Here is a 22,570-nt window from a genome sequence, read left to right as displayed (position 1 = left end):
GAATGTTGCATCATGGGAAATGTGATAATAAATACTAATCAAATAGTATTGCAAACTGTACTGTTACATAGTTTTTAACCACAAATGACCAATTCATAGTCACCCTGACCATTGTGCACTGTGGGAGATTTATTTTATCGGTAGTGCCTGATAAGGTATTACGATAACCACAGATAATCCCATAGTCCTTTGCGTCTGAGCATGCTCAGTCTGGATTGCAAGTTCCCTATTGCAATCTTGTGGAGCTTCACGACAATTTGATATTGCGGTTTCTACCTCCATAGTTAGTAATCTGTTTACAATATATATCGTATACTCACGCGGAAGCCTTTTCTTTCTCATAGGTTAGTTTTTGGAGTCTAAAGATATCTTTCGCTTTCCTATAAATCTCAATATCGTATCGCAATGCCTGATTTACTTCTGAATCAGAAGACAAGTCCTTATAAAGCTTAGCTGTAATCTCTTCTTTCGTTGTGTTCGGTGCCTGGGTTCCTACCATTGTATACTTTCTTTTATTTTTTACTTCACCAGCACATTGAGAATGAAACGGCAAGTGATACACTCGTTCAAACAGAGCTAAACTAGTGTCATAGTCGCTCGTTAAACCTATAACAGCAAACCATGATTGCAATCTGTCAAGTACGAAATCCAACACAATGTCTTTTTGCTCTTTAGTCATTAGATGGTGTAAGATCAGTTCATTTCTCCACCAAGGGGGGATGTTTTGTGTTACCGGATCTTCCGAAGTTCTAAGTTCATCCACAAGTTTTACGAATTTATCAGTGAAAAATGCTGGATTAGCCAGCAACTGTCGGAAGAAAAAACTCCCTTGGTGTATAGCCCATTGTTTTATTGACAGTTTAGTTGCGTTCCTCATAATACATTGGGGTGCATCTAGTAGTCGACACATATTATGTGACGATATAACCCGTTCGTAGGGATCCCTTAACACAGTAAAGTAGGAACATGGCTTACTGCCGAATTCACAGATCCCAAATGTCGAATCTCCCACGTAACATCTCGCGAGATCCTTATTAACTCCCGTTGTTAACATTAGGGTATAGAAGTTCAGGGCATTGGGGTTTGCTGCGAGTGTCGGTGAGGGATTATTTGTCATTTTCATTATTGTACTCAGACATTTTTTGATGGTGGAGCCCCCTGACTTTTGATTATGCACGAAAACTATGGTGCCATTTCGATACACGTTGTCTGGTGGCCATTCTAGTGTATTCACTTGGTTGCGTTCTCTCATATAGAAATTTGGTAGAAAATTCTTCTTTAGTAACCAGTCATAGTTTAATTTTTCGATAGCTTGTTCTTTTAGATCCCGACCATGAACTGGAAGTCTGCATAAAAAGAATTGTAAGATTCACATTTACTAGTAATTGTGTTGTGTTGTGTTGTGTTGTGTTGTGTTGTGCTGTGCTGTGCTGTGCTGTGTTGTGTTGTGTTGTGTTGTGTTGTGTTGTGGTGTGGTGTGGTGTGGTGTGGTGTGGTGTGATGTTGCGTGGCGTGGTGTGGCGTTGCTTTGTGTGGTGGTGTAGTGGGGCGTGTTTTATTGTAAGATATTGTATATATACATAATTATTACGTTATGCGTGTGTGTGTGTGTGTGTTTATTAGCACGAGATAAGGTAAACGATATTTGCTATAGTAAACGTAGCATTAGACGTTATTAGACATGAACTATTTGTCTTTGTGGGTGCCACACATTGCTGTCATTTTGTGTTCAAACAACGGTGAATCTTTCAATCTAATATATCACTAAAATATTAGAAATATATCAATACATTATCTAAATGATTGACTGTACTTTGCTTATACATTATACCCTGTATTCTATAACGGGCTATTGTATTTGTAGCAGCTGTGTACAATTCTATACATGGGTCATTCACAACTAAAGTCATACAGATTGTACAAACTACCCTCGTTGACGTAAAGCGCTTTGAGCACGACGTGGGAAAACCATATATAAGAACCAAACATTATTATTATTATTATTATTATTATTATTATTATTATTATTATTACAAGTATTATTATTATTATTATTAAAGGATTAGTGCCTTTTTTCCTCAACAATCATAGCATTTGTACTGGGTTCAGGAAGTACACGATGTTAGTGTATGTACTTCGGGTGGGCTATAAGCTTGTGGACAAGGAATAGTCTTTGCTCTTATATAATCATATATATATATATATATATATATATATATATATATATATATATATATATATATATATATATATATATATATATATATATATATATATATATATATATATATATATATATATATATATATATATATATATATATATATATATATATATATATATATATATATATGAATTTGGCTTTTGAGCGTCCGAATCTGAATTCGCCTATATATTATTGCCATTTATTTCATCCGAAGAGGGGTCCCGTGAAAGATGTACATACCGAACACCCGTGTTGTTTCTGCCTCGGGTGTCCATGGATAGTCTGAAAAGGGGTAGATAATTTGATATTGTTCATGATTCAAATAGGGTGAAGATTTTGTCTTGCTTGGCACACACTTCAACTATTTTCAAAGGTGAGTAGCCCCCAATGAGGAGCAAGCTATCCAAACTGTAAAATATTGTCCTTGCCTTTGTGGATTTCACATTGTATTATACCTTCTGCGTTTGTCATTAAAATTTATTACTTTTTATAGAAATCGCTTTTCACACATGGCATCCCATCCATTGTTGTTATCCAAACACAGATTTGCCAACACAAAACAATACATTGCCGCCATTATCTTTCTGCCACACAAAGGCGTCGACTGCTCAGTTTATATATTGTCTGAAGCAGTTTATATTTGTGACAGGAAACAACAATCAGGTAGGCTAAATTGGTATGGATTTTGTAGTTGTTGTGTTAATTACGTAAATTATTGTCATATTTTGTCACATGATTAATTCACGATATATTGACAAGATACGGCGAGTCTGAAACAAAATGTCATTTTGGGTCTTCCGATTCGTCTAGTCAGATATTCCAGAAGACCATTAGTTGTAATAACGAAAAAATCGACCTATAACATTATGTTGTTTGTGTAAAGGCCGAATAACCACGCTGCAGGTATTGAAACGGGGGAATGTTACACCTACAATAAAAGTTATGTGATATACTACAGTATTAAATATAGAGTATAAAGAGTTTGCAATTCTAATACAAACATTACCTGTGTATGAGTTTCTGCCACGGTAAAGCATTCTTGTCTATTGAAGACGTGACATCGTACACAATAACACAAAGGACAACCAGTGAAATAATTAAAACCGATCGGAAAATCCTCTTTCTTTCTTGAAGAGATGTGGCCATGCTAGACCGACAGTTTTTTTACCACAGACCAACAGTATAACCCCGAGTTGATACTTCATGCAAAAAGGATTATTACTTGTGTGTGAGAGGGTGTGGAATCGACCATTCATATGAAGGGTAACGTCGGCCTAGCTCAAACTAAAGAGGGGTGTGAGCTGTGGTGCATTTTGGAACAAGGCATAAGAGGGACCTGGGGAGGGACGTCCCTTAGAAGTTTGAGAAGCCCTGGGACACGTTTATTGCAATTTTAATGCTATCTGTAGCCGTTTTGAAAAATCTGATGATTTTCACAGATGTGTATAGCAGGTAATATGTCATTGTAATATATATTTTTCTCTTTGATTGCTATTTGCTCATTACTGTTAGTGATCTCCTTGCCAACCACAACATGTAATGTGAAGCTTTATAGAACATTGTAGCATAGCACTCATCGTAGAAAGAGTTTTAAAGGCAAAAAAAAAAATTGTTTCTGGTCAGTGCCCATCACTTAAGTACCCCCCTTCCCGCGTTCATTTTTTCTTCCGTAAGCCAATTCAGTCTGCAGATGAAAGGGAAAACACAAAAGTAACTCTCCCTTAACCTGAATGCCTTCCGTAAGGGCAAAGTTTTGAGATTGTCGTTCCTACAGACAATTGTTGGAATACAACAGAACATACGCAGTAAGTTATTTTTTCTCATTGATTGCTATTTGCCCATTGCTGTTAGTGATCTCCTGGCCAACCACAACATGTAATGTGAAGCTTTACAGAACATTTAGCATAACACTCACCTTAGAAAGAGTTTTAAAGGCCAAAAAAATTGTTTCTTGTCAGCGCCCATCACTTAAGTACCCCCTTCCCGCATTAATTTTTTCTTCTGTAAGCCAATTCAGTCTGCAGATGCACCACTTTAGACAACATTTCGTGACAAGAAACTATTTTTTCCTTTTTAGTGGCCTACAAAAATATGCCAATAACTTATTAAAAGTAAAAGCTACATCAATGATATTTTCAGGACAAGTTTTTTTAATTTGAAGCGTGCATTCGTGAGATATAGCCTAATTACCGAAAACCATTAATTACGTAAATTGCTCATTAATATAATGTTCACGGGATTTTTACCAAAAGCTAATCAAGTCTTGCCATTGCCCTACGAAATACGTCTTCAAAATTTCGTTTGAATTGAGCAAGCCGTTATGGAGAAAACGATGGCACAGACACAGACACACACACACACACACACACACACACACACATACACACACACACACACACACACAGACTTCCACCCACTAAATACTTAGTACATCTCTTCATAACGGAAGAACAAAATGGGTTCCACAAACCAAAGTTTCAGCGAGTATTTACCAGAGCCCTCTAAAAATTCATTTTTATGAGCCCCACAACGGAACATGAAGTGAATGCATTTATCACAAACCTAAATGCTAAAAAGACTAGTGGTCATGATGACTGTCCAGCTAGATTACTTATTGATGGAGCATCTGTTATAGCTAAACCACTGGCCTACATTTTAACTTATCATTTATGTCTGGTGTCTTTCCCAAAGTATTTAAATTAGCCAAAGTATCCCCTATTTATAAGAAAGGTGCTACTGATGACCCTGGTAATTATAGACCTACATGTATCTCAATTCTGCCCCTTTTAAGTAACGTCATAGAACAAATTGTCAACACTCGACTAACTAATTTTTGGAAAATCAGAATATTCTTTATGAACACCAGTACCCAGTACTTTAACTTTTAAAGGGAAATGAAAAGTAGTTTATACAATCATTCAAAAGCCAGAAAAAAAGCTTGGTTTTTGGAGGAATAAAGTAATCTTCTGTTATTCGTTTTCTAATAGTTTTGACTTTGCAAGTTTGAAGTGGAACTAATTTTCCTTCGAAAAAAAACCTAACCGGTATATTTGGCCTAATGAGCACTGGACTTCCCCTTTTCCAAAATAAATGAAACTATTATTTAGTTATTTAGTTTCCAATAGGAACGCACGAGCAAGATTTTATCGACTATCCCCAATGGAAAAAGTGATGGCAGAGTGATCAGCTATTCAAATTTTAGAAATGAGAAATATATGTATACAAATGGCTGTCTCTGCAATATTGATAGTCCAATGAAATGTACATCCATTACGCCAATATATATTAAAACACTTGTAAAATGATAATGTCTAATATATGTGACCAAGGTGGATATTATTGAACAGAAATGAATTCAACAGAAACTACTTTATCATAATAATCGGATAAACGGCGATGAATCATTCAGAATTTACCAAATGAAGAAAACCTTTCAATTCTAATAGGCTTATTGTAAGCTCTTGGCGAGACAAGAGATTTTACTTCATAAATAGAGAACTCAAAATGCAATTGTAGATATAAATCATCTTTTGGATTGCCCATGTAAATTACAGTAGCTATATATATGACAGGATTTTTGTATCACGTGACAGTGCCTCTCTCCATATCACGTTCACATACCACCTCGAGTTTCACGTTGTAAAAACAAACTTTTCAGGATTGTCATTGAATTCAACGAGAAGACTTAATATCTGTTAGTAAAACTATGGATTTTTTTAAAAATATGACGAAAATGTTGACAAATGGTTGTAGTTGTGGAGACAAAAGATGACTAATGCTAATATAATGATTGATTGCATGAAATGAAAATATTAATAAGATTATAGTATAGATAAACAGATAAAGAATAATTAATTACTGCTTATTGTGTACCGCTGAGATTCAAAGGTTTGTTACATATAATTATATCGACACCTGTTTGGCGGGGCAATGGATAAATGTTTACTCTTGTATAGATATATATGATACGAAATCCGTGCCACGCTATTAGCCAACTGTTGTGTAGAGTGCATTTTTTTCGCTGAGTTTTCGAATCTTTTTTTGCTATGTCACGTTGTAAATCAGTACTTCTGTGTCGAAATTCAAATATGTGTGTATGTATGTATGTATGTATGTATGTATGTATGTATGTATGTATGTATGTATGTATGTATGTATGTATGTATGTATGTATGTATGTGTGTGTGTGTGTATGTATGTATGTATGTATGTATGTATGTATGTATGTATGTACGTAAGTACGTACGTACGTATGTATGTATGTATGTATGTATGTATGTATGTATGTATGTATGTATATGTGTGTGTGTTGTGTGTATGTATGTATGTATGTATGTATGTATGTATGTATGTATGTATGTATGTATGTGTGTGTGTTGTGTATGTGTGTGTATGTATGTATGTAGTATGTATGTATGTATGTATGTATGTATGTGTGTGTGTTGTGTATGTGTATGTGTATGTATGTATGTATGTATGTATGTATGTATGTATGTATGTATGTATGTATGTATGTATGTATGTATGTACCTGTGTGTGTGTGGATGGATGGACGGATGGATAAAGAAAGCTCATATTATATTTCTCGGGCTTATTCTACTTCGTATTTGCAATAACAGATTCTGAATCTATTTTCAAATGTCAAAATGGCAAATTTCGGACACTACATGTTATCGACACTACTAATCACCAGATCTCATCAGATTCCAGTTTGTACGATACATAATACATGTAGTAGGTATGAGGACCTTACATTCTCTAACATACCAGTGAGTCTATTATATCTGCAACAGTAATGCCACTATACCAATGTTACGGACACTACCTGGCTCATTTTTATGTGACATGTAACATGTACAACTTACATTAACTTAAGCTTTTCGAAGCTGTGAACTATTATCTTACATGTCAAAGGCTATGAATAACCTAAATAATGTCTTAATAGAGCCAAAACATCTCCAGATCTGCTACGGGCCCTACCTGGACTCCCTCACCCCAGATCGAGGTCACTCATGTAGTCAACCAACAATCGAATGCACCATTTTTTTACTGTCATAATGGTACTAAACTTTTCTTAAACACTAATTGCTTATTTTAGATGTACTGTCTTTGAGAGATGTGAAATTATTGCCAGGATAGTCTAAACTTGCCTTAAAAGACTTAAAGTAAAGAAACTCTCCAACTCTGCCCTGCCAATGACACAACCATCAGATGTGCTGACCATTACTACAATGATGCCATTTAAACTTTTTATGTGTAAAGAATAGTGTAATTTCTGATACTTGATGGTGATGTCTTAAAGTTATTGCTTGAATTTGAAAGGCTCTGAATAGCTTAGAAGTTGGCTTTAAGTCTAAAAACCCTCAGCGCTTCCAAGGGGAGACCCCTAGGACCCCCCACAAGAGGTGGACATATCCCAGTCTAAAGCTCTCCCCCTACCTTATACTGTCAAGATGCCATTAAACATTTCTTTTAATATTTCAACCCTACATGTATGTAGTTGCTTTTTACATGTCATGCTGTCTTTTAAAGTTTTGGAAATTATTGCCCAAAAGGGTCTGAATACCATTAAAATTTACTTTAAGTGCCAGAAAACCTCCAGAACTTCTAGGGGAGACACCTTGGGACCCCATGAGAGGTTTACATATTCTCATCTCAAACTTCCCCCTCCCTTTTACAGTCAAGATGCTATTAAAATTCCTTTTCAGTATATTTACCCTGTGACTGTGTAGTCGCTAATTTAGTATGATGCTATCTTATAAAGTATTTAGTCAAGCAGTACACTCCGAGTCACGATCAAATACCTGTCATGTAAATATGATATATCGGGGGGTGGGGGGGTCACTATGTTTTAGAATCAAGTGATGAGGGGTGTCAGCCTGTTTTCGGTTTTACAGATAGGGAGCAAGATGGAAAAATCCCACATCGAAGTCCTAAAATAACACTGAATAAAGGACCATAATTTGTAATACAAAATAAAGATGGTAATTTCAGTACCTGATGGATACCTTTTATAATATTTCAATGGAACAACATGACTATACACATATTCAGCTTGAATACACCATTGCGTTTGGTTACGTTACTTCATTTCATTTCATTTATATTCAGTACCTCGAGGTCATGCATACATGATGATTGATTCAAATAGATTGTAATTTACCACAGCGGCATAGTGGTCTGATATAGGATATTGTCAATGTTCTAGTGTACTTTACTGTCAGTTCCACGATGACATTACTTGGATAATACTTTCAAATAAGAAAATGTAATAACTAACATTAGAGACACATTCTAACCCCCCCCCACCCACCCCACCCCCATCCACCAGAAAATCGTAACTTAAATCAAACATATAATCGAATGTTACCGCATTGTTAGGTATCGTTCAAAATTGTTTATTATTATCAAAGAAAATCTGAGATTCAAAATCCTTCACAATGACAACATGGAATGTACACTTCTACATTTTTGGTAATTCTTATAAACAAATAAACACCATAGTACATGCTTGGAATAAATAGTCACATGCCAACTTGAAGTCTAGATCTATCTTTCACTTTGACGCCATTGCGAGGCAAATTCATGAGCATTAACATGATATTTCTACAGAACATAGAGGGGAAACTGCATACAGAACAAAAAAAAATTGCTAAAAGATATTCCTTTTTACCTAGTAGGTTTTTGCCAAAATTATGCACATTTATGCAGATTTAAGGGGAATCAAAATTTTCACTTGGAGGGCATGTGTTTTTTTTATTTAGCACCCTCAAATCACCGTAGAAAAGTTGTCTTCCGGCTTTTACCCCAAAATGCCTACCGGACCATTTTCTGAAATTGTAAAAGGTATGTAGCTACCTTAAATATATATATATAAAAAAGAGTACAACACACAGTGAGTATGCATATGTGTTTTTATAAGTTTTACAAATTTGTGTGCACGTATATACATAATTCCTAGTTAACTTTAGATTTCATGTTCATATTTCACAGTCTAACGAGTCTTTTTATATCTATATACAATATATGCCGATATGCCAACGATTACTGCCATGCCAACTAATACTCCTAAAACTATACCAACTATAGCACCAGTAGACAGGCCCGTTCCTGGAAAAGAACAGAAATAATAGAGTGAAATTTAGACATTTGTCGTCGCATGAACTGGTAAGGTTATGGCTATTTGTTATTCCTACCTCCGTACCTACATACCTGCCTCCCTATCTACCTCCCTACATACATACATACATACATACATACATACATACATACATACACACACACACACACACATACATACATACATACATACATACATACATACATACATACATACATACATACATACACACACACACATACATACATACATACATACATACATACATACATACATACATACATACATACATACACACACAAACAAACACACACACACACACACATACATACATACATACATACATACAAACACACACATACATACATACATACATACATACATACATACATACATATCACGCACGCACATACATACATACATACATACATACATACATACATACATACATACATACATACATACATACATATATACATACATACATACATACATACGTACGTACGTACGTACGCACGCACGCACGCACGCACGCACGCACGCACGCACGCACGCCCGCACGCACGCACGCCCACACGCACGCACACACACACACACACATACATACATACATACATACATACATACATACATACATACATACATACATACATACATACATACATATTACATACATACATACATACATATACATTCTTGCTTCTTACCATATATTTTGTCTGGTTTGCAAGTCGAACAGTACAATTCGTCATCATTTGTGAAGCAGTTATCTCGACAGTCGCACTCAAGTGATTTGGAAATACATCTATCGTTAGTACAATTGAAAACTTCGCTTCCATCTAGACAGTTACCTAAATATATGAACAGACGAAAGACACTTATGAACAAGTAAATAACAAACAAAACTTGTATAAGAACGCACACATCCCCATACACACATCCGCGCACGCATATACACAAATCCATGCGCACACAACACAACACAACACAACACAACACAGCACTACACCACATGACACCCCACCACACCACACCCCACCACAGCACACTACACCCCACCCACCCCACAACACTGCACCACAGCACACCACACACATCACACAACACAACACAACACAACACAATACAACACAACACAACATAACACAACACTACACTACACAACACCACACACCATATGTGCTAGCACGTGACTTCGAGCATTAGATTTCAACCCACAATCTGGTAAAGAAGTTTAACACGTGTATATAGCAAGGTGATCTGATTGAAAAATACACGAAGATGAACACACTGTAAAGGATATGTACACAGATAAGCTGTTACCATGGTGACAACATTTTAGAACTTTCCACATTATTAAGCCATTCGTACGAGCCAGAGTGTTTTCAGCTCATATTCTAGCTTTGCCATTGAGGGCAGTTTTTTACGACGGTAAGTGGTGTCTGTTTTTAACGTTATAACTTATACCCTAAACATGAGGAATGGTCATTTGTAATTATAAACAAAAAAGGGGTATTTATTTACAGGAAAAACACGTCTGGTTAATATGGTGATGGTGCTTTCCATTCATAATTATAGTTTTAGTAGTCTGAATGATTTACATGTAAAGGTAATTCAATACATGGTAATTGCTGTCAGAACAATATAATGACTCCTTGCTAATACAGGAGGCTATCGTGTCGACCCGTGTGATGAAATCCGGCCACAGAGGGCGTGCATCCTAAAATTTGTTTTACGTCTGAGCCAAAACAGAGGATTGGTTGGGTTATTAGCAATAATGAAAACAACCCATGCCCCTTGGAATGCCTACTCAATGCTGACGTTAGTACTAGTCGTGATAATAAAGAAGCTCTTTAAACATAATGATTTGTTTTATTACCTATAATGCATTGCAACAGCAGGCCTCTCCTATTAAAGTCAGACTTGCCATTTTTTATAACTCTGTTTTAGAGAAGTCCCATGATGCAAAATTGGCGGGAATGACTTTTTTTCTTGTGGGGGCGGGGGGGGGGGGGGCTTCTAGGCATAAAGAAATGAGGCTAATTAAAGATAAAATCAACCACGTCTTTGAGACATTGAACTGTGACTAAAATGCTATAAGACTTTTTATACTCAGGTTGTAAGTAAGCACAGATTCAAAATTGCTACCTACCATCAGTGGTTAGACGGTAGAAAGTGAATACCAGCGAAAATCCTCGTGAAATTATTATTTCATTTGACAGCAAGTGGAACTCAATGTCAAGTGGGTCTCCGTCGAAATTTTGCGTGTACGGTGACGAGCCACAGTCATTCGGTAATGAGGACACGTCTACCAATGTACCGTTGTCATAGATTTCCAAATAGTCATTGCAGTGTGTATTGTTTAGTCTCTCAAAGTCAAACCAGTCGAACTAAGGAAGCAATGACATAGCATGGCTGTAAATTACTTGGAAGACTGCCAAGATGGTGTAAAGAAAATTTAACTCGAATTGTTTATGTACATCCAATAGGCTTAAGTAATATTTTTCTCATGTTAATATCATCTTCTCCTAACTATGTATCTATTTGCCAATTTATTTTGTTTATAAGCTTTGTTACAAAACAAAACACTCTTTAAGCTGCCTGTTCTCCAAGTTGCTAAATTCAGTGTACAGTAGTGGTCAGAACTTGGCAGTGATGGCGATGCAACGCTTCGTGTTCGTCGATAGACCAAAGGTTTAACTAATTTAAAATATCATTCATTCTGACTTGCACAATGGACGACCACTTACAGGAGAAATGAAGTTGCCTTGATGTTTCACCCATGGACTCTGTGTTTTAACACAAAGATGGACATAATTCAACTTAAAACTAACAATATAATAAACGCCACATACACAGTAAGATCTTTTATCTAATCACACTGGAAAGTGATAAAACAAGTTGTTCTTTTACGGTGCAGTAGAAACAGAAACATTACACTTAAGGACGACGTTTTTAATTGTTTTACTTTCCAACAGACAATCAACATGTTAACTCTACATCCCCTCCTACACTTGAAGTTGTGTGTGTGAGCGAAACACTAAGGCATCTTCAAAGTTCCTTAACATGCGCGTCCTAACCATGACGTCATACACTATACGCCAGTACTATTGCACTTTGTTAAAGCAGACACCTTACACGAAATTTCGAAATATCGTGTTTTTTTACCTGATGGATATCAAGATACAAGGTGTTATATTTCGCTTGTAGTCGAGCCAAACTACGCATTTAGAAAAAAACTTCTTAATGTTGAAAAATATCGTGTTTGAGATCTTGAATGTACCAAACCCTGATCAAACCCCCTCATACCTTCAACCTTAGATGTTCATAACCTGATGGCGCCCTCAACGTCAGCTTGCAATCCATGTTATCGGGATAGTAGTCGTCTTTCTGTGATCTTAGTCGATCGCCATGGAGTATTACCGTCTTTCCACAATTATCATTCATATACACTACGTTAAAAATATACAGCCATGAAGTCGTTGTTATAGTTACAGAACAAACGTTACAGTCGAAATGTATTAGTATTCAGAAACAAATGTTGTTAAAGGTAAGGAGTACAAATTGAGTTTATACGTTTTTGGGGATACATTTTTTTCTGCATATTAAAAGTTCGCAGAGTATTCTACTTACTGATGCATACCTAACCACCACTTGCAATTAACTGAACTCAAACCTGGTATTAAGATATAACTTATAAATGATCCAATGACGTAATTTATTATACATATAAAAAATGTACAACGAACACAACGCCCTACTATGCAATCAACAGTGCTAACAATGCCAGAACAATAATTGCTATTTCATAGAAGGTATGTGTCGACATTAACATTATGCAAGAATAGTTTAATCGGAATTATTATGTAAACATTTTCCCTTGAGTAAACAACTAAATAAATTCAGCTTGTGCCACTTCAAGGCGGACAGCAGACAAGCAGTACGTAGTGGTATGGCAAGCCATTATAAAGCGCAATAATACAGAGCAGCGCCACCAACCTTTGCGACAGTTAAAACTTTACCGTTCTTCCCAATGAAGTTTGAGTACACAACTTGGAGCTGATTTTCTCAACTATGATGGGAACTATTATAACACTGCATGGTAGTATTTAGCTAATAAAGCCATGCATATTATGACCTGCCGGAGATTGAAAGGGCGCTATATGCAAATGAAATATAAATATCGTTGTCATATAAACAATGACACTTTTCGTAATACTTCTACGTATAATACAGGTCGATTTTTAGGAGACCCTGAGGTCAGTATTATATAATTTCTTCATACTTTTCCTACTCCTTTGTATTTTGGTTGTAGTCTTGTTTCTTGCTTGATCTGTCGTGTATGTATCCTTTTTGCTATTGTAAGTAATTAAATTAAAACTTATAAACTGAAAAAACCCCGGCAAACGATGATTTTTTATTACGACGCTGAGTACTAGAGTAAAAAACAAACAAACCACAAGCCATTGTGGTTTACCACATCACTGAACACGTACGTTCAACTGTTGTTCGTCTTGAAGACGTACCTAACAAAATTTTAACACTCCATTTTCTCTATTTGCACATTGAAATATAGTCTTTTCCAACGTTAAACGCTAAATTCACGCTAGCAGTTCGACCGTGATGATTTCGTGTATAGAAAATGTTATAACTGTTTGCGTCAAATATTTTGACATGCATTCATAAGTGGTGATTACAATATTTCGGTTAACGATATTTAAAAACCTAAGAACTTATTGCTGCTGCTTCAGTTGTTGTTGTTGTTGTTGTTGTTGTTGTTGTTGTTGTTGTTGCTGTTGTTGTTGTTGTTGTTGTTGTTGTTGTTGTTGTTGTTATATTGGTGGTGGTGGTGGTGGTGGTGGTGGTGGTGGTGGTGGTGGTGGTGGTGGTGGTGGCGGCGGCGGCGGCGGCGGTTGCGATACTTGTAAATTGTTTCAGATAATTGTGGAGGAGAGGGTAAGCACAGAATAGGTTCTGCCTGCAAATAGACCTACCTGTTGATTCTACTGACTTCAAATTGAATGAAAACAGACAGGGAAGGAGAACCATGGCAACAGATCTTGACACGAAGGACTCCATCAGTCTCGGGGAACAAGGTGACCAGCAGCGGAGCGTTTTATAAGGGTGTTACCTTCCTGCTGTCTTCACCCCTAGACAGCAATCTAACAACCCAGGGTGACTTTCACGATGGACGTCGGAACACAATTTAAACCTCAGCCCTCATGATCAGGTGTCAGAGTTTAAACTGAAAATACCGGGCTTCTGAGAAGTGATTTCCTATGCAAACGTACACGTCATATCAGCAACGAGGCAACAATAGCCTGCAAGGCCACACCATTAATGCTCTTAGTTTGTGGTCCAATTTCTCAGGAACATTTGGCCTAACTTGGACATATTCCTTGTAACAAAAGTACAGAAAACAGAGTCTTTTTTGTAGTCTTTTGTCTTTAGGTTTTATAGCTATTCATCGCCTGGAATTTAGAAGCGAAGGCGAAGTTTGGTTGAAACGTTTTAGACAACTGTAAGTAATACTTTGAATCGAGGTCAGGAGTTTAGAAATAGTGAAAGTTCAATTCTTGTATCACCAAAATCACATTCTCACTTTCACTTTCGGACACAGAAAAACACAAAACACAACACAGGATAGAAATGAGTGTAGACTTTTGAGTATATGTATGGGTTAGTGTAAACTTAATTCACTGTTCAGAAACAACCATTTGAATATCTGTTGACCTTAAACTTGACCTCTGTTCATTAAAAAGTTAGATACTTTAGAGGAAAAGTAAAAATAATTCTAAAATGTCAATTTTTATTGCAGAGAAGTGAATGTGCACTTTGACCTTTGATATAACCAATAAGTGAAATTAGTGTATTTTAATTTGCTGAATATACAGATTAACCCAACTAGAGAGATAACAGAATGCACGTAGAGAGGCCAGAAGTTGAAGAAATGTATATATGAATTCGATATGAAATTGTAAGTGGCCCATATGGATGACGGTTGGGTTTTTATTTTGGATTTTTAATTTATAAAACAATTTTATCATGGCTTTCTCTTGAAAATTCAGTGTGAAGCAACATATGCCAAGTCCTTGTTTGTAACTCAATAAATTCCAAAAGATTAATAAAATGTGCAAAATGTTTGTTTTTGCAATGGATTGAGTTCCAAACACAAACTTGGTTCTTTCACAATGATTTTGCAAGTAGGAAGCCATGAAAAATTTGTTATATAAATCCAAAATCCAAAATATGTACATAGTCCTCATCCATATGGCCACTTTAATACAAAAAATCTAAATGAACGAATCTAAATTCAATCAAAATTGGAGGTACATATTGTTCTTTCACACGGAACTCGTAAAATTAACTTTGTTTACAAAATTTGATATTTAGAGCAAGATGCACCATTTTCTCTAACGATATGTTTAGTCATAGAGATGACCTGATTACTTGGACGAAATGTTCATTCTGTTTCTTAAAAAGAATTAAACGTGTTTGTGAGTAAAGCCTGTGTATTTGTACACTACTTTCACTGAGCATGCTCAGTGGTAAAGTCACGCCTTATATTATAGGCTACTCCAGCAGATAACACACTCGTCCATGGCAACCATATTTCATCATATAAATCACAGTTGGCCATGCGAGAAAAAGCATGTTTTTGCTTGTCGAGAAGATATAATATAAATCATGCAGGCATAACAACACTCCCACTTTGTCTTAAATGACAGTCTGTAACTAAGGTAACATTCTAGTCCAATAGTAAGGGTCAAACATACTAAAACGAAGTTCGAAAAATCGTAGTTTAAATGGGTGAGTACACAAGGAAGCTCACAGGAATCAAGACCGTTGTTTTAATTTATTTATTGGTAACCAAAAAAATTACGTCATGTTATTTATACATGACTTACAAGTTACAACGCACAAACAGTTCACGTTTTCAGTACCATAAGCTTTCGACTTGGAATTGTTTATTAGAATGACAGATTCTATAGTTACACCTGACCTCCAGGTGACAAATTCCATAGTTACACCTGACCTCTAGGTGACCTCTATTTGTGAGTTATAATCTGTGTCAGTCCCTTGATATACCAAGGTGATGAATCGTTTTGGTTATATGTCTATAACACTTTGCTAGACATGACTCAACATGTGTAAATGATATGAGAATGCTATTCACATAAGTTCAAAATGAAACAAAATCACCCAGCAAAAACTCCATATAGTGACAAACTGTTGTCTTTTCAATCACAAACGACATCATTCAAAGCACTGAATTTATTTCACAACAAGAAAAGTGGGGTTTTTCCCCTATCACAGAGAAATCCAGTTAATAACTTTATTACTTGAGATATATGATGAATTAAAAAAGAAAGGGGTTTTGTTGGACAGGATATCCTGAATGAATCCTTTTTCATCAAATAAACACACAAAAATTCAAGAAAATATACATATATTTTAAGATATGAAAATATGGATGGACTTAACTGTAACTTGTATATTATAACTTGTAAGCAGATGAAATATACGCTTAGAGAACTCCGACACATCTCCGCGGAGTGAGACGTGTCGTCGGAGTGAGACGGAGATGTGTCGGGAGTTCACTGAGCTTATAATATCCAGAGCTAGGCTGCATACTGCATACCGCATACTGTTGAAGGCTTATTTCTTGCCAGAATGAATATTTTGTCAAAATTGTGTACAAAATCAGTTAGCTCTATCCATTTAAAATTACACAGAAATGAATTAAAATGTAAAGGCAAACGAAATTAGATATGATTATCTTACGTTATATTACTGAAATCAGGGATGTATAAACACGTCCTGCTGAAATGTACACAAAATTAGTGCCGTAATCTATACTACGGTACAACTTTACGTGCGTTTGGTGTCAGTGAACAAGTTATTAGAACGTGGCTAGGGCTGAACACAACACACCCAGACCATATATAAGTATATGGTCTGGGTTGAACAAAAAAACTTGTTCATGCTGTACACCGTTCGGGTGTAAGCTATAGCTATTGCTATTCATTGTACACTCTTTTCTGTATGCAAATGTCAGCTGCAATAATACATTTCCTATGAAACGGACACCATGGTGACTTCTTGCGAATGTTGTCCATGAGCTGCCGCCATGGTTGGCTGACTGTGAGTGGCTGGATCCACAGTTTGACCCGTGAGGGACTTCGATTTACTATGCTTTCTGTACACAAAGTAACCAATGGCAACAATGATAACAATAGCAGCAATTACACCGATCACGATGCCGGCGATTGCACCTCCAGATAACCCCGTACCTGAAAATCAACAAAACAGAAAATGAAATAATGTGATTTTTATAATAGCATTATCTACAAACGTCAAGAAATGCAGGTAATTGATCGTAGAAAGTTCAATCTTGTAAGTGAAAACCTACATACTTATCTAGAGAATCAAACAATCTGATTAAAACCATTGTTATTTTACCTCGGTATTTTTGCTTGAATTGGCCTTCGTGATACATGTTTACGTTTTCGTTTTGATGGGGTACGTTGCCAGCTAAAATAACAATGAACGATTAGCCGACATCTACATCGGATTTTAATCAGATTGGAGAATTATACAACAGGAAATTATTGAACAAAATTTGATGAATGATTTAAAATCTTTAAGTTAACATGTATATCTTTATTTGTATCTTAAAGTGGCATGGGCCAAATCTGAAATGTTTTTTTTTTATTTGAATTTTGAAGAATTGCACGTTAGGCCGCGCAAAGTAACAACTTTGTTTGACGTCAACGAACATATTCTTTGCCAAAGGTCAGTTTGTACATGCGGAGAGAGATTACTCATGCCATAAACTATCGTAGCTTTCCACCATCACTAGACATATAGAAGTCACAGAAGAAGTCAAACCTGCTGTAAAAAATAGCACAACACTTTACTTGATACCCATGGAAACCAGTGCATGCAATAGAGACTTTGAACTGTGCATTGCCACTTTGGTATTACCATGGAAACCAGTGGTAACCGTTGAACCCACTTGGCTGTGATATGTGCCAAGTAGACAGATTCAATCATGATATATTGGTTTTATTGTACCTTGCTATGCCACATTTTTGTAATTATACATCATGAATAAAGAAAGTATTGAAGGTCACATTTTAATGTTACTTATTTATATTGACAATTTACATCTAATTTGCATATTTTGGAATATGTAATTAATTTGTTTGTAAACCGTCTTCCCTCCCTGGGTTTTCAAATCATATGTGACGTCAAACAAAGTTATTACTTTGCGCGGCCTTATTTTATTTAATGAAAGATGTTTCCTTATCACTAGTAACAGTGAGATATGTAGCCATAACAGACAGGTAAATTATTTGTTGATGCACTGTTTGGGTGCACCGAAAAAGTGCAACTGATATAAGAACTTGAGAAAAAATGCACATATATAAACCTGTCATGTGTGCTCTTTTTCAGGCGAGACTCACCATAAATATGACACAAGACGATTTAAAAAAAAAAAAAATAGATGATAAAAAAACCGGCTGGTGTATAGTACGTATTTCAAATGTTTTGCCCAGTCACGCCCCGAGTGAGATTTGTCATCGTCGCAAACCACGGCATCTTTTAAACGTTATTTCGCAGTATGGCGGAAGAAATAACAGCTCTGGTTTGCGAGAATGAGATATGTGTACAAACCACAAATCATGTATACGTTACAGAGTGGCTTTATTATGAGAAATGTCAAAGGTCATGGTTTGGTAATAATTACAATGTCATTGCAATCCTTCGTGGGTGAGTGACTATTTTAGCGAGCGAAAATTAAAAAAAAATATATCAAAATATCAGTTTATATAGCGGAATATCGTAGTAGCGTTAGTCCTTCAAGTCTACAGGTAGGCTAGGACTATTTGGGCGCAAACTAAACGAGAAAACTGGTATGTTCTCAACAAAATTCAATTCAATGGGTTTCTGGACTGTGCGATCAGCTTTGGGCCTAATTGAGTTCACAGGTATCATCTGGGTATCATTATGTCAGCATATAATTCTACCGATCAAGGTTTAATTTGATACTGGTTTCGTGTAATTGTGGGCTGATTGAAAATTGACAAACACGATAGTTTATATAAGAAGGGTGACAGCAAAGGTTTAGGGCATCGTAAGAAGGGTGACAGCAAAGGTTTAGGGTATCGATTCTGTGCTAAGCCAACTTCATTAAAGTATACTAAATCTCTTGTTATATAATATTTTTACATACACAATATTTATAGCCATATAACTATTTACTAAATATTAGCTGAGGGATTCACATTCTTCTGGTATTCAAGTACTGAATGATATGATGTAGGCGTGCAAAAGTAATTGATGGTGCAATCTTTAATATCACACTTTCCAAAATCACTAGCGTTTCCAGTTATGACACAGTGACTTTTTCTTGTACAAGACGTCACGTCGTTCAACCCTAATCAGTCAAAGTGTTGTGATACCAAAATTTATGCAAAAGGTATACCCTTTCTGATACCAACCCTAACCAGTATACGTGACATGGCATTTCACGACGTATCCTACAGACTAATATTAAGGTGTATGTATGTGTTTCTGAAGCAACAGATACTTAAATAGTAGAAGGTAATGATAGGTAAGGCTTACATAGTCCATTTTTTAGGATTCTACTCGGTTGAAATATTTACTTACTATAAATTACATCGTCTTTACAAGTTGCACAGTACAGTTCGTCATCCTCGTTCCCACCACAGTTATCCTTACAATCACACTCCAGAGACTTATCGATGCAACGCCCAGACTTACAGTAAAATTCATCATGTCGAAAACATACACCTGTGTGAAGACATAATTGGTTTTAGATATTAAATAGATTATCTGAAATGATGCCATCGTGTTCCGACAATATTGGTCCATTTTTACACTAACAATACTTTTTTTTAATGTCGAAAGGGTAAATAACACTACCATGGTAAGTAACATAGTGCACCTTCAAGGAGAAATTGGTTATAATTGAAATACTTTTCATTCGATTCTTGTCTGAAAAAAGTGTTAGAACTTGGAGTGATAGTCGAAGAATAGACTCGCTTTAATATATGCCAAAATATACACAGTAAATCCACATAACTAAATAAACGAAGACAGACAGACAGACAGACAGACAGACAGACAAACAGACAGACAGACAGACAGACAGACAGACAGACAGACAGGCAGGCAGGCAGGCAGGCAGGCAGGCAGGCAGGCAGGCAGACAGACAGACAGACAGACAGACAGACAGACAGACAGACAGACAGACAGACAGACAGACACTTGGATTAAATAACACCTAACCTTCAATTCCTCCCGGACTGAATGATGTGAATCTTGCAGAAAAGCCTTTCTCTTCATCTGACGATGGAACTGAGTCTGTAACAAGTCTTAGGAGCAGTGCATTTCCAGTTGAAGTTATATCGAAGGAGGACCAACGCCCACAACGACTTATTTCCCGACTTGAATATATCAGTGCGTCACTATCGTAAACTTCCAAATAATCCTTGCAAGGGTTTTCATTAGCTATCTCGAACTATTCAAACTTTTAAAATAAAATAATTTATGAGACGAAATACAAGAGTTAAATTACACAAGATCTGGAAGATCCCTTTGTACGAAATAAAAAGTAACTAGAACATTCTAAACTTTGCCACGTGTAAGCCTGTTGATTGTGTCTTTGTAATCATTCCAGACATTTTGGCTTTTCTCTCTCTTCTTTTCAAATAGATCATCAATCTAGTATTTTCCCCTCAGAATTACGTAGTATTTGGTGATCATTTTAAATCGTATTCAAATGATCACATGATGGATCATATTGCTTCTTATGTATAAAATAGCAATTATTTATATTCAAATTCAGCTGAAGGGTCTAAGATTGAAATTTGTGTATGTGTCCATCGTGCCATCGCAAGACACAGTCATCCTTTCGCGTGATTTCATCAACTCATGTCTACCAAATGGACCAGGTGCATTTAAAAGAGTGCCGTTGGATGGAATTGGAAATCGTACAAAAAATATATAAGAAAAACAAAATAAATCTTCTACTAGCGGACGCTATAATATTCGTATATTTACAGTATTATGTTCCCAACTTTCGTTCACTATGTTGACGTACTTACTTCTAAATCTAACAGGTAGTTATAGCTATTTCTTGGTGTTTTCAACGTTACTCTGCAATCCAGGTCTGTACCGTACGTCTCCCCTCTCTGTGATCGTATTCGATCGCCATACAACGTTATCGTTTCACCACAATGTTCAGTCATGTAAACTTAAAAAAACCCACGAGAAATGAAAAAAAAGTCAAATTTGCATGAACTTTGTAATGTTGCCAATAAAAATGTAGGTTAGGGGTAAAATCTGCTATTATTTCTAAGTTACCGTTCGCGTTTGTTGTTGTTTTCACATTTGTGTGTGGGAGTCGTATCTATGACACAAGATATTGTATACTTAATCAATGGCGTCATCGACCATTTCTGCATATTTAGAATACTCATGTATACCTACAAGGGGCACTTATACACAATTTCTACGGTGACGGGCTATGAGAATCAATGCCACGTTTAGTTCACCTTGCATCGAAATCAGAAAATATCGGTACACGGACAAAATGGCTGGTTGTCCATAGCAACTGTTCTGTTCCTGTAGCTAACTCTCCTGAACACAATTGGCAATTAATTCAACTTGTTCATATACATAAAACCTCGAGGCTGAGTCTGTCTGTTTGTTTCATGTCGTAGTGTTCAAGTTAACTACCAACCACTCAACAAAATGGTTGTTCGGTCAAAAGGTGAACTTTTGACTTCAATATATATGAGCATTCTATGGGAGAATCGATCGCTTACCCGTTGCATGTAGCGTTTTGATAAATGAGAACAAGACAGCAATCAGGTACAATTCACGGCTCATCTTGAACTCTTTCTGTCCAGTATAGCATTACACGCAGTCACTAGAACTGGTACATTGAGGTCCTCAAACTCGAAGGGTCTCTAAAATAGGTTTCATTTTGTGGCTATACCAATTCAAAATCTTGTTTCGGTGAAACGGCATGTGGAATTTTTCTTACATGTCATGGCATGATGGGGTGTAGTGTGGTGTATTGTATAGTTGCATTCGACGAAGCTCGCTGTCCAGCGCACGATTTTTCAGGGGGAGGGAATGTTTTGTATTGGTGATTGGGAGAGGAAAATAGCCAGATATTTCAGTAGGCCAATGAACAAAATGTAAGA

The 22,570-nt window shown here is 36.3% G+C and overlaps 2 protein-coding genes and 1 long non-coding RNA gene across 3 annotated transcripts; all 3 read right to left on the bottom strand.

Moving 5' to 3' along the window:
- Nucleotides 1-316: 316 nt before the first annotated feature.
- Nucleotides 317-3,352, bottom strand: LOC144436982 (uncharacterized). Its single transcript, XM_078125849.1, has 2 exons — nucleotides 3,213-3,352; nucleotides 317-1,346 (listed from the first exon to the last, which is right to left on the bottom strand). Exons 1-2 carry the CDS (start codon nucleotides 3,350-3,352, stop codon nucleotides 317-319), a joined length of 1,170 nt encoding a protein of 389 aa, XP_077981975.1.
- A 5,358-nt stretch (nucleotides 3,353-8,710) lies between these two features.
- On the bottom strand, nucleotides 8,711-14,546 carry LOC144436737 (uncharacterized). The gene is made up of 5 exons (XM_078125590.1): nucleotides 14,321-14,546; nucleotides 12,636-12,778; nucleotides 11,479-11,716; nucleotides 10,034-10,177; nucleotides 8,711-9,316 (listed from the first exon to the last, which is right to left on the bottom strand). The coding sequence occupies exons 1-5, from the start codon at nucleotides 14,403-14,405 to the stop codon at nucleotides 9,201-9,203; spliced, it is 726 nt and encodes a 241-aa protein (XP_077981716.1). The 5' UTR covers nucleotides 14,406-14,546; the 3' UTR covers nucleotides 8,711-9,200.
- Nucleotides 14,547-20,801: 6,255 nt separating this feature from the next.
- Nucleotides 20,802-22,323, bottom strand: LOC144436186 (uncharacterized). Its single transcript, XR_013480941.1, has 3 exons — nucleotides 22,187-22,323; nucleotides 21,464-21,612; nucleotides 20,802-20,886 (listed from the first exon to the last, which is right to left on the bottom strand). It is a non-coding gene; the product is annotated as an uncharacterized LOC144436186 (long non-coding RNA).
- Nucleotides 22,324-22,570: the final 247 nt, after the last annotated feature.

The sequence above is a fragment of the Glandiceps talaboti genome, chromosome 6 (genome assembly GCF_964340395.1).
Source record: "Glandiceps talaboti chromosome 6, keGlaTala1.1, whole genome shotgun sequence".
NCBI lineage: Eukaryota > Metazoa > Hemichordata > Enteropneusta > Spengelidae > Glandiceps > Glandiceps talaboti.
The sequence above is the reverse complement of the archived record's forward strand: the minus strand, read 5'-3'. Positions and strand labels throughout refer to the sequence as shown.

What these genes read in the sequence shown, in the direction of transcription:
- LOC144436982 (XM_078125849.1), bottom strand. Translation starts at nt 3,352, where the DNA reads ATGGCCACATCTCTTCAAGAAAGAAAGAGGATTTTCCGATCGGTTTTA. An exon ending in TGGCAGAAACTCATACACAG is followed by an intron (nt 1,347 to 3,212) that starts GTAATGTTTGTA and finishes CTTTTTATGCAG; the next exon opens with ACTTCCAGTTCATGGTCGGG.
- LOC144436737 (XM_078125590.1), bottom strand. Translation starts at nt 14,405, where the DNA reads ATGGAGTCCTTCGTGTCAAGATCTGTTGCCATGGTTCTCCTTCCCTGT. An exon ending in CTACCGTCTAACCACTGATG is followed by an intron (nt 10,178 to 11,478) that starts GTAGGTAGCAAT and finishes TCATATATTTAG; the next exon opens with GTAACTGTCTAGATGGAAGC. An exon ending in CAAACCAGACAAAATATATG is followed by an intron (nt 9,317 to 10,033) that starts GTAAGAAGCAAG and finishes GTTCTTTTCCAG; the next exon opens with GAACGGGCCTGTCTACTGGT.